At 34.9% G+C, this 13,475-nt stretch overlaps 1 protein-coding gene across 1 annotated transcript in view; it reads right to left on the bottom strand.

The window, feature by feature from the left end:
* The window catches only part of gabbr2 (gamma-aminobutyric acid (GABA) B receptor, 2), a 253,592-nt gene that overhangs the window by 138,017 nt on the left and 102,100 nt on the right, over positions 1-13,475 (bottom strand). The window contains exon 3 of the mRNA XM_015372408.1: positions 6,159-6,329. Coding sequence (XP_015227894.1) covers positions 6,159-6,329 — 171 coding nt within the window. The remainder of the gene's footprint in view (positions 1-6,158; positions 6,330-13,475) is intronic.

Below are 13,475 nucleotides of genomic sequence, written 5' to 3'. Positions count from 1 at the left end.
TCTACTTTTTCAGGATATTCTAATTTTATGACCAGCACCTGTAATTGTATGACATTAAGAGGTCTACCAGAACTTATTTTGTTACACTTAAATATCTGGATACAAACATTTTTACCATAATTTCTTTTACTGTATAGAGTAGTAGATTTATGCAACTGTAAATGGATACAGTCTGAGGCTCACAAAATAATTCAGCTTTCAAATGTAAATCACTGATTATTAAACAGCCTTTTTCACTAGAAAAGTTATATTTGTTTGGGCAACCTTTTTTCTTACCAGTACATAATTAATACAGTTAGTCATAGAGCATTTATGGAATCAATTATAAATGGAAATATTTGAATCCACCTGCTTATTTTTTTATTGTGATGAACAGGAAAAAAAGCCATTCATAACTGGGTATTGAATTTAGGCATTATTTTCAGTCATATCCAGTATCATTTTAAAAATAACTCTATCCTCTCCAGATGTTTCATAGTAACTCTGCGTAAATCGCATTGATGACATGTTTGTCATTGTGTGTTTTCTTTGGTATTTCTACAGAGTAAGCCAATATATCAGTACAAATTCTTAAGGACCTCATTAAATAAATAAACAAACAAACAAACAAACAAAAAACGACTGGAAATGACTGAACATGCATTTCCAGATCATGTCCAAAACTGAATGCAAGTATGCAAATGAGTGTTTAAAGTTGTTTTGAATCTCGATTGACTGGCTGACAGAAAACCTGATCTTAGCTGCCCAGGCTTACGATTAGAGATGTTTTTTAGGGTTATAATTCTATATCATCTGATAGAAATGCTGCTGATTGTCTCCAGTCCCATGTGTTTAAAATGTTATGCATAATGGGAAATTTTAAAACAGAAAACATACAGACACACCAACAAAACAACAGAGCGGACAGCTTAAATCAATACTGCATTGTAAAGGAGCTGGAAACTGGGGTTATTGTCAGTGATTTATCTGCAATGATTTACGTTAAGGTATTCACAACTTTTTCAGTTCCATCCATCTAAAATAAGTTCAGTGATAAGGAGGGTGCATCTTTTTTTATAGACAGAACATTGAAATATTTATCTGGAAAATATGCATCAGCTGAAAGACATGGCCAGGAAAGAGTAAATATTCTGGTTTTATAGTTGGATTTTAAGAGATACAGTAAACTGCACCAATTTGTTTTCATTTTCCAGGCAGATTTTGCAAAGCTAGGACGTCCAGCAGTAAAATGAAATAATTCTGCGGCAGATTCCATATTTGGTTTTTCTGCATGATAAAAAAAAAGATAGTAAACATTTACCCTTAATGTATATTTAGTATGTTAGCCTTTGTTTTGTTATGCTTGTGTTGAAAATAGAAGTATAGTAGGGATTCCTTCTGTGTCACTTTCCACATAGCAGTTAAATCACTATATCTGCAACCGTCTTAACTATTTACACTAGTGCTTAGCATAAATATTTATGATAGCAAATTAAATATTTTGAGTTAAATATTAAGCAGTTCAAACTGTTTGCCAAATTATGAATAATTGTCACCAACTTAGTTTTTTCTTTATTTTTGTATATATTTTTTTTAACAATTCCAAACACTGGACATTGTTTTCCAAAAGTAACTTCATCACAGAAAGCTTTAAACTTGACAGATGATTGCATGAATCGAGGTGTTAAAGGAATACTTGAATATTTATATATCAGGATTAGAGGCCAATCTCATGGTGGGCTGATGTGATTCTGGCTGTCTGTCTTCCTCCCATCCTAAGCCCCTGTTTTTTTTTTTCAGGAAGAGAGCAATAAAGGGATTTGGTCTGTCCAAGATTCACAATGAGACTTCTCATGAAACCTCCGGAACTGAAAAACCAAATCCCCCTCTCCCTTTATACGTTAACAGCTTTACAGCAGAAATCCACATTGGCAGCAATGAGCCCTCCATAAATTGTCAATATGATTAGCTCAAGAAAAGGAGATGTGCTATTTATTCTGGACTTTGACTTGGGTTAAATCTCAAAACTGAACCGAGATGGGGCAGGCATAGAGGATAGTCCTCCATTAGATGAAAAGGGAGGGTAGAGAGGGTAACCGCCGTGACAGAGAATGTGAGCGCTTGTGCAGTCATGTTAATCAATGAGAGCTGTTCCCCATCCACTACTAGTCCTCTGAACGTCACCATACAGGTAAGTCTTCTACATCTTTCACCGTTAAAATATGAAGCCAAACTATTTTCTTTTCCTCTCCAGTCAGTGGGAAACCGGCCAGGTCAAGATCCGCAATTGCAATAGCCCCAAACAGGAAAATGAAGGTTGAGAAGATCCGGTTTGTCAAAGTAAAGTATAGTAACGACAAATCGGTAGCTAAAAGTGGAGTCAAAAGTACACACATTTGTTACTTAAGTAGAAGTATAGATACTGCAGTTTAAAAACAGTCTGGTAAAAGTTGAAGTATCAACTCAACCTCTTTAATTAAGTAAAAGTGAAAAAGTATGCTCTCCAAAAACTACTTAAAGTATAAAAGTATGAAGTAACCTTAAAAAAAAACAAACAAAAAAAAAAAACAGCCAGATGCTCAATTTTTCGACTATTTTGAATAATTCTTTAAAATAGGGACAAGGATGAGGGAGGTCTTGTTGGTCTCCATCTCCCGATACGCTCTTGCCTGTGTCCGACCTTTCAGACATTTTGACATCTTTTTCTGAATCCGACATTGTAGCATGGCATAGACAATTCACTTTTGCAGTTTGAAGAACACCTGCTTGCTTCTGATGATTTCCTTTAGCTAACCAATGAGTGTTTGTGTTATATGACTCATCCAATCCAATTAACTAGACTACTTTGGCTCTGTTTTTTGTTGTTAGTATGGTTGTTTTAAAAGGATGTCTAAGATAGTTATTTTGGAGGAGTGGAGATGATGTCTGCCACTGGCATCCGAGCAGAACTGATGGCTGAGCATAAATTACTTTACAACGTCGATATTGAGTGTTTGGGTTTTTCATTTTTCATAAGTGCTTATATACTATTGTATTGAAATACAAGCAGACTGAGCAAATTGAGTTTGATTAACCAGTCTTTTGGATATTACTTGTCTCAGCTTTCTCCTCCACACTTAATGATTAACACATTCATCTCTAACTGATAACCTCAAAATCAAGCTGTAGACTTTGCTATTTTGTCATGGAAGAAAACTGGGTTATGCATTGATTCCAATCTAACAACATCACTCTTTGTTAAAAGCTGCATTCTTCTTCACTTTTTTCTTATTTTTCTCGGGTTTAAACATGGCAATATCTTTTCTTATTTGTGGTTTGTTTATTAGAAGTCAAATGCAAACAGCAGCAGATTTGAGCTTAAATTAAATTTTAATGAAAATTGGGTACTTTCAGACCGCAAGGAAAACACATAGGTGGAAGCATCATTAGAACCCAACAATAAGATAAATTTACCAAGGAACTTAATGTTAAGGAGGAGTCATAAATGACATAGAGAGCAGATGAGTGCAGAAAGAGCAACTAGTTAAGAATCTATAAATCTATAAATCTACATAGGACTGCATCTTCTAGTATTATCAACAGGTGGGGTTTGGAGCTATTATTCAAATACTTTTAACAACAGCTAAAATTGTCAGATTATAAAAATGCTTTTAAAAAGGTCATACGATTATTTCATGAAAATGTATTAGAATGGAAATAACAATTTAACATCATTGATCTCACAATGGAGAAATTCACTTCTGCATCTTAACCAATCTCCTTAAGGAACAGTGAGCTTCCACTGTGTAGTACCTGGGGAGTAATCAGTGGTTAAGGGTCCTACTCAGGGACCCAGAGTGCAGGCTGTATGGATCGAACCAGGAACTTGCAACCTTCTCAGAGCACAAGCGCACTGCTCTAACCACTAGGATAACGCTCCCACACTACTATCACACATCAGTAAGCAGCAATAACGTTTGAAAAATAAAAGACTGTTGCCTGAATCTGTTTGAGTTTCACATCAGGTCAGTAAAAAGCCTGAGGCACTTTGTACTGTAAACGCTTAGGGGTTGGTTATGAATTATTACCAAAAAAAGTTACAACACAACCGTATACTCTTACTGGGTGTCTGTTTATTTGTCATTAGAGTGAGATAAAAGAGGAAATCTCATTTTAAGGATTTTTTTTTTTAGCAGTTGTGTTAATCTTACTACACTGTATATGTATAAAGGAACCAACTTAATTTATCTTGTGAAAAACATAATACCTTAACAAACTAATGATCTAATGTAAATAAATGCCATCAACTCACACTGACAGCATCTTAATGATAATTGTAAAATGATAAATGATTAAAGTAGTTTCTGTAGCTGTAGTTGGTGAATCAGCTTGAGGTCAAAAATATATCTAAATGAAAATAAAATAAATTCAGGCTTACAATAGAGACTTTTCTTCACTTTAGCAGCCTGTAAATCTCTTACCTATTTGGAAGTGCAATTAGTAAAGACCTAATAAGCTAGTTTAAGATTGACAACTATATTGTATTAGGTCCTGATGAGTTGTTTTAGATAAACAAAACTACCCATACATTTAGAAAACAGTCCTGTTTGAATATTTCATAGGAAAAAAATAAAAATAAGGTAAATTAAGCTCCAAGCATATTGCTCCTTATAATTCTATAAACAGTACAAGGTATTGGGTATTAGAAAATGATAAAACATAAGGACATTTTCTGAAACATTGACCACCATCATGTTTATACAATTTGTGTGTTTTCCACGCTCTGTTAATCTAGCTATCTCAGGCTTAAGGTTAAATATTCTATCTAGTATATAGGTTCCCCAAGTGGTCAAACACTTATTAGATAACATAACATGAAAACAAACCAGACATGCAACCATGTTGACAAAACTTCAAGCATTGAGCATGTGAAGGTGAGTGTGTCTTCTTTAGTGCATACAAACTCTATATACGATATTTAATTAAATAAGTTAATGTTATCAGATCATGGCTACTAAATTTGTGGATCATTCATGGTAATCTAGGGGTAGTGCCTGGTGTGTTATATGTGGCATTACTGAGAAGCCTCCTTCACATGTTATTTAAAAGTCAATCAGACAGGTGCAGCTGATTCAAAACTGTTCTCTCCAGAACTAAGAAAGTAGAGCACATCAGCCTGGTTCTGAACCTCCTAGGCCACTCAGGTCTTCCAGTTTAAGCCTACTCTGTAAACCCAGAACTTGAACCAAACATGGAGAAGGAGCATTCAGTTCCTATACTCCACTTGTCTGGAACTAACTCCCAGACTGTGCAATTTGTTTGTCTTACTCATGTTTCTACCATTATTTTTCTTATATTTTATAATCTATTTTACGTAAAGCACGTTGAATTGTCCATGTCATGTGCTATAAGAATAAACAGGCTCGTATTGGTAATCTGTGATACAGAGCATTTGCCGGCTTTCCTTAAATCATACCGGCCCCAACACTTAATCTCCAGCCGAAGCACCTACCTGTGAGAGTAAATAACTCCAGGAGCTGAAGACATAATGCAATGTTAACTACCTAAATGATGCATGCAGTATATATAGCCCTGCTTTGTCATGCACATCCTTGTGATGGTTGGCATATGGTGTAATTATCTATTTCTTCAAACTGTAAAATCCTTGCAATAAACAAGATTATAATAGAACTAAAATAGAAATGATATTTCGCGAATTTATGTTTGAATATTTTGCAAAAATATGTTGGGTGCATGATGGGGTTTAGCATCTAAAGGCCAACATTTCCCGTCTTATGTGCATTGTTGCCAGGTTGGGATGTTTCCCACCTGTCAGTTTAGGATGCAAGTGTGGATGTTACGCAGCAGCAGTCACTGTTGCGTCCGTGTTAATAGCCAAAGCCAGTAAAACCACATTAAAGAAGTGTTGGTGATGGTTGTGGTGTGATGCTCGGAGATAGATTGTTTAATCCACAATGTGTATTTATGATGTGTTTCATATTTGAGATGCATGCGTTTGACTGTTTGACTTTGACAGATGGAAAAATGCCAGGGCCGAAAATCGTTCCCAGTTCGAGCCTGCAAATAAACCTGCCTTGCCCAAAATTTATTTTAAAGACATTTTTCAATAAAAACTTATAGAATGTTATATTTTAGCTTGATAGAAAGATCTATGAAAAAAATCTGCAAAAAGAACTGACCTCTGAGAACCTTTGAACATCTTGGGTGAGGGTCCCCACGCGACTCCAATTGTAGTAGTTGAGAAACTTGACCACAGCTGGGTTTACGGCATTGTCTGATGGGACTGTGCGGAAGAAGTTGGGGTACTTTTTCTTGTCTGCCAGAACCGGGGTTGTCGCTGCAAATGACAGCTGTAATGACAGAGGATGACAAAAAATACAGTTAGGAGAGAAGCCTTCTTATAGAGGTGAATACAACTTTGATAGGATCCTGCTTTATGAGCTGCTTTTTTTGTGATACTTGTGTTTTTTAATAGTAAGTATGTACCTAAAAATCTTAATAAATAACAATCATGCATCTCTTTCTTTGGTATAAGTGATTAATCACATTATTAATGAAACACAGAGAAATATTTGCCTCCTTTATTGTACTGCAAGTCTAAACAAAACACATCTTCCCATTTACTTCAAATAACATTCAAATTATCTGTCACAAAATATTAGTAAACAGTCTAATCCCGACTTTAAAGTCCAATGTGTTTGTCAGCCTTATAGTTCTTTTGATGCAAAATCTTCACATCTGTTAGTGTTGTAACATTTCACCATTCTTTTGCTTTTGTGCTCTAAAATGTAGGGATAAGAAACTCATTTAGATGATTCATTCCTTGGTGGGTGAATAACAAGCATATTTTTTTTATCCAAAAAGTTGATTGTTCAGATGCATATACAACTGCACACAAGTACAATCAACCATAAAGTGTGCTAAGTCCTACAACACTAATTGGCTTCTAACCACGGTTGGAACTGAAGCATATATAAAGGAAAAGTTCTGTAAATAATTCTTACTATAGCACAAAACAATGATAAATGATTTCTATTTTTATACTATGAGTAATATTTTTTATTACCGTAGATTTTTTTAAGATTTAAAAACAAAAAATCCCATTCAGAATAAACTCAATTAGTCACAGATACTAGAAAGGTTTGAGCATGAAACATAGATATAAGAACAGAGAGAGTGCACATTTACAAAGAAATCATGCAGACAAAAATGTGCTACTGTAATCTAAAAGGTGTAAAAAAAATTTCCAATTGTCAATTGCTGCTCTGTAAAGCAAAAGTCTTTATTTCTGTGCAAGACTGTCCATTACCAACCAGATATCATAGTTTGATTTTTCAGTCTGTACAAAAATTAAAATATACAGTTAAGCCAAGGATTATTCATAACAATTGCATACTTCTTTTCTTTCAGCTATGCATTTTTATACAAATAGAATCTAAAAGGTTATTTATATCCTTTTCAGACAATAGAAATATTTCACATTATACTAATTGCATTACAGCAAGTAAACCCTTCTTATAGTTTTGGTACAGATTTCGGCACGTTTCCACTTGCACTTTGACAGTTTAAAGGTAAGAAGCCCTCGCTGCAATTACCCTAATATTTAGGTCTTTCAAAATATTTTCTTTCAGATGCTAATTGAGACTCTGGCTTTGCCAATCCAAACTTTAACATTTCTTCCAGTCAAAGGAAATATCTTAGTGAAATCAATCCTTTATATGCCAAGGAAATACATATATTTGGGCTTAACCATCACAGGTAAAAAAATATACAGATGATACTTGGAAAATTGACTGCACTTGGGTAATTAAAGTTTTCAGCTGTGACAGATGTGGGAAAATATTACACCAGAAACTGTTAAGAAAGAGAAGAAAAATAGTCCAGTTGTTGAAAACATGCGATCACATGGAGGAAACGTTCCACTGCTGAAGGACTTTTATAGGTTACCGGTACATATAATAATATACACTTGACTAAAAAAAAATGACCCTAGCTTCTCATGGTATAACACAAAACAAATTAAATACTTGTTTCACTCTCAGCCACTCAATGTGATTTCAATATGTGAAGCAGCTGAGAAAACATTACAGATGAGAAATATTAGTCAGCAGTTCTCCATGTTACTACACCATGTAGTGTGCTTAATTCGTCAACATGTGGAATGCTTTAGTACCTTCCGAAAGTGGATATTTTTCACATTCTGCCAAAATTATTAAAAAGTTTGTGTCAAAATATAAGATATTACCAAATGTGATACCCTTATGTTCAGTGTTAAAGGGTAAAAACTTCAATAGAAGTGAATAATTTGACTCTCTAAGTACTGTATCATATGCACTTTTCTTCAAGGTGTATAAATGATGCATAAATGAAAACAAATATGCTGAACTGGGTCTGTTTAGAAACTCATCTTAAAACTATATTGTTCATAAAATAAAGAGCATCACAGATAACCTTGATCTTCTTCATCGGGCTGAGTGCAAGACCAGGGCAGCTGGAAGCAATTTTGAACAGGGTGTGCTGAGAATTTTATTTTTTATTTTTTGGGGGGGGAGAAAAGACCTATAACCCTGTAGGCCTATTTAAAATACAATAAATAAAGATAAATAAATAGATGGAGATTTACCACTCTATTGTCATATACACTTCAGTGCTTGCAATCAGGGTCTATAACACACATACATCATTATTCAGTTCTCAGGTGAATATATGCCCCATTAATTACACTTCACAATACAAAAAAATTCAGTGGCTTTACGCCAATTTGAAAAGCCGGCATTCACAAAGGGTTGTCTTTCTTAAATTTTTCTCTTGGTATGACTTTCAGACAAACAAAACACAAAATATAATCAGTTTCTTCCACATATTGCAGCCACTGCTATGTAGCAAACCAGGCCAGTGCCACAGAACGTGAGAACGTTTCATTACCATAACGCCATGCAGGAAATTTGAAACTGGATGTTGGCTGGAAGGGCTTCCAGCTGCCGTTGCAACTCTGCCATCAGAGGTGCACTGACAGTCTCCTCACTTTTCATTGCCATGGTTGAGGTACTTGTTTTATTCTCCACCAAATTAACAAGTCTGCTGCCTCGGCGACAACTAGTTTGCTTGACATTGCCATAACAACGTGACTTTCATGCAATGGTTTTGATTAGGCCTCAAAATAATTAAATTAAAATCCAAATACATTCAATAGTAAAATAGAAAATTAAAAATCAGTTCCTAAAATGTATAAAATTTATAAATTGTGCAAAGTATTTTTAATACATATTAAAAGGTCTCCCTTTCACCACTAGGGGGTCTGACAGACTTTCTTCCGTCAGAAGCTTCTCCGGAGCCATTGTAAGATGGACCACTACAGGAGATTCTTTTTGCCTACAGCCATCAGCATCTACAAAATCTCTTTGAAGAAACCTTCATAATATGACAACAGCTGACTTCCCTTTGGGAATCATGTATGTAGGAATTTTGAATTGAAGTGGAAAAAAAATTGTTTTGCTATCTGAAAGCTGCAATTTTCACTAAATTTTGGAAAATGACAATAACATTCTTCACAGGGTTGTGAGATCAAAATGAAAGGTGCTTACAGAAGTTTTCTTCTACTACTATTTTAAACTGTCTTAGTTAAAATGACCAGACAAAGAAGAAGATAGCTCAATATTACAAACACATGAAATGAAACTCCCCAGTTTATTCACTTTTTTATACAAATATTAGATCGGCAAACTGCCATCACAAGACAGTGAAAATATAAGCTCATAGAAGTCTGCACTCCTTCTTCTGTCATTTACACTGATTCTGAAAAGGTCATGAAAGCCACATGGAGATTATCTGAGGTCATTGTTATGCTGCGGGTTTTGTGTAGACATACTTGAAGTAGCTGAAGCTCACAGGGGATCAGGTGAATTGCGAGTCCAATTTGTTTCAAACACTCTAACATCAAACTCATAAATTATGTGTATTTTCAGTAAGTCAAAGGTAATACTATTTATTTTTATTTTGTTTTTTAAACAAATGACTACATTTAAACATTCTCTATGTAGAAAGCAGGCAGTTGTACAGTATGTTCTACTTTGAAAAAGGCTTGGAAGATACCTTAAGTCATGATCATGGTCTTCATAATGCTATTTGTTTACTAAAGCTCTCAAAAAAATGTAAAGCTCCACACAGCATCTGTATTTACACTGAGGTTGATTTACTCTCATGGTTTACCCTATTCAGTAATTAAAAAGGCAAGTCAAAAGAGAGCACTAGATTGTATAGGTTTTCAATGTGGCTTAAGGTGGATGTGTACCTCACATTTTTTAAATTGTAAAGAAAATGAAAAGTTATCTTTCGTTTTCATTCCATTTTATAGCTTCATCCAATTTTTTTATTTTTTATTTTTGTCTATCACCGAAAATCCTGATACATTACTCTAAGCCTGTGGTTGTAACTAGGACTTGGAGTCAGTTACATTTGCAGAATAGTTGCATTTTAATAAAAGTCATTCAACATTTGGCAAATGACATTCACTCCAGCCATTTAGGTGGCAGTAATTCAGTTTTGGTAGAGTCTGTAAATGGAGGAATAGGTTTTTGAGGCCTTGCTGCCTTTGAAGGGCTGCCTTCCAAACAACTTACCAGAAGTACCCATACGCTTACGCTGTAAGCACCTTTCCATTCAACAGTAAACAGTTAATGCTCAATAGTCAAGTCTTGCAACAATGGACTCTGGATAAGCACGCATTCATTTTCATGAAGACAATGAATCCCTTCAAAGAAAAATGTACATGCTTGTCATGCAAAGAATAATTAAATGTAAAACTGAAAAAACAATATTTGTAAAAAAATAAAATAAAAATTAAGGCTGATTTTTGGCCAAATCTCTCTGCCTTGAAACAAAAAAAAGTTAGAGAAGTTGAAGTACCGTGAATACATCTGTAAAGCACCATAAGCCAGTCCAAATCACTTTAGCAGATGTGTTTTATCCATGAAATGCAAAACCCCAAATTTGCTCATACCAGTCGGATTTGTGTTCACACATTGACAACACAGCTTTATAAGACATTTAATGGTTTAGAGCCAACAATTAAACATAAGATTTGCAGTCACCTCTGCTTAACCAAAGACTTCTCACTAATCTAACTCAGTAGTCTTTCCATCTCCATTGAACTGATTCCAATGTGGTCTTGGACATGGTAAGAAGCCTCTATGACTGTCTAATAAGAGCAGGTGATAGTCCTAAATAGAGATGATTAAAGTTGTTCTCTAAAATCTGAGATGAACTTCATAGAGTTGGCCAAATAATCTACTTAAAGACTAATTAATAAACAAACATAAATTGGAGATCTCTGGCTGTAGCACGATATGTATAAATTATAGATTATACATGGCTGTGTTTAAGTATGAGCATGACCTATTTTTGCATAAAAGTCTACTAGTTAGTTCTAAGTTTAAAGAAATAATCTCATTAGGCGATGCAGATAGTATTGAATTTTTCACTTCGGATTTTTCTTCATAGTTTCTTGGAAAAGTATGCTCATATTTCCATTAAAAAACAGCCAAATGGTAAAGTTTAATGAATAAAACTAAGTATGATGTTTTCTTAAATATGTTGACCTTTAAGGATCTTCCACTTTATTTTTAAGGTGGGATATGAGTTTTTGCAATCTTTTCATCCATTCATCTTCTACCACTTGTCCATCAGGGTACCAGTGAGACTGGTGCCAATCTCCAGTATTCTTTGGGAGAAAGGTGGGGTATATCCTGGACAAGTCGGCAGTGCTTCATAGAGATATGCAGAGACACACAACCATGCACATACACTTGTGCCTAGGGCCATAGAGAGTCACAAGTTGACATAACAGGAATGTTATGGCAGGAATTGAACCCAGTACCTTTTTCCCACCAGACCACAGTACTAGAAACTGGTCCACCATGCAGACCGCAATCCTGTCACATTCAAAGACAAACAAGCCTAATTGGAAATGGCTAAAATATTCATCCTGTTTGATGTCTGAGATGAAAAGCCATGATTCTGAACAGAAACAAGGTCAACGTTTTTGCAGAATGATAAAAACCTGCATCGTTATATATGAGAAGCCTACCTCCACATTTAAATTCCTGTTATACCGGTGCCCAAGGACAGCAGAGTAGGAGCATGATATGAAATGGGGAAGATCCACGGTGTTCTTAAAAGAATAGGCTAGCACTGAAAAGCTAAAAATAGCTCCAATATTTCATATGTGAACATAGTGGCTAATGGACTGTTAAAAGAAAAAAAAAACATCAGCCAAACCAGGATAGTTGTGACGGGAATGTTTTCTTACTAGATATATAATTGGTATGCACTTAGGATCACTTACACAGTACAGGATCCATACATACATAATTCTCTGACCAACTCGCTTTCCCATTTCTCACACAGGCTCTACCAGCCTTTCTTTGCCAATGGTGATGAAACTGTGGCAGTGGGCTCTGGCCAGCTCCTCCATCTCATCTCATTACAAGGTCATAGAAGCTCTTAGCAATACCATAGAGAATGCTTCTTCTCACCCTAATGAGGCACAACATATTAACAAGAATTGAGATTATGCACATCATGGCGGTGATCTGTTGAGACATACTGTAGGTTTTGGCTCTTTTTAGTTTAAAATTCTTCGAGATATATTCATGCTAGTTTAATGTTGGTGCCCTGACAAAAAAAAGAAAAAAAGAAAGAAAGTACGATAAATACACAATTACTTTCTGAGTCAAATCTCAAGTCTCTTATCCACTAAAATAAAAATCTCTCTTTAGAGGCTTTGCATGCCAATAGCACCTGCATTTCTATGTAAATATAGAAAATTGTAACAGAAACTACTTTGTAAATCCCAACAAATTAAAAAAAGAAGCATAAGACAAAAACAAAAATCTCAAGAACTGTTACAGGTATACAGTAGGTGGTTTGTATTATTTTGAATACAGATAAGTCTAATTTAACCGCATTTCTGTATTTGAGAAAAAGTTGTGCAAATGGTCTTCTACTCCCTATTCATGATTTGCTAAAAAATAAGTTAATAGTGTGATCATTTAGTCAAGCCAGAAATCCTTCATTATAGAACTCTGTTAAAGCATCTGTTTTCTCATTATACTAAGGCTAAAGCTAACAGCAACATACTGTTATCAACCACTATAAAACCAAAGCTATTAAACAGAAGAAATTTTTAGATAATCAGAACAAGTCAGCTCTTCCATCTACAGACTTTGTATATACTGTAGTCCAAGTCCAATTCTATTTTCAAATCCCTTTTTAAGTCTGCAGACCTGGAATCTAAGTACAATCTGAAATTTTTAGAACCTCGAGAACAAGTCAGTTCTGAAGTTTTTTGGTGTCACTGTGTGTCTCAGTTCTTCTACTGGAGTACATACCTATGTATGGTGACTGGCAAAGGCAATACTTTTAAAAGTTCTGCAAACATGCATTTTGATTCTGTGCAAAAAGCAACATTTGCATAGTATAGTATTCATGCTGAACTA

This window comes from Cyprinodon variegatus, unplaced genomic scaffold (assembly GCF_000732505.1).
Source record: "Cyprinodon variegatus isolate N-32 unplaced genomic scaffold, C_variegatus-1.0 Scaffold71, whole genome shotgun sequence".
NCBI classification, from domain to species: domain Eukaryota; kingdom Metazoa; phylum Chordata; class Actinopteri; order Cyprinodontiformes; family Cyprinodontidae; genus Cyprinodon; species Cyprinodon variegatus.
The sequence above is the reverse complement of the archived record's forward strand: the minus strand, read 5'-3'. Positions and strand labels throughout refer to the sequence as shown.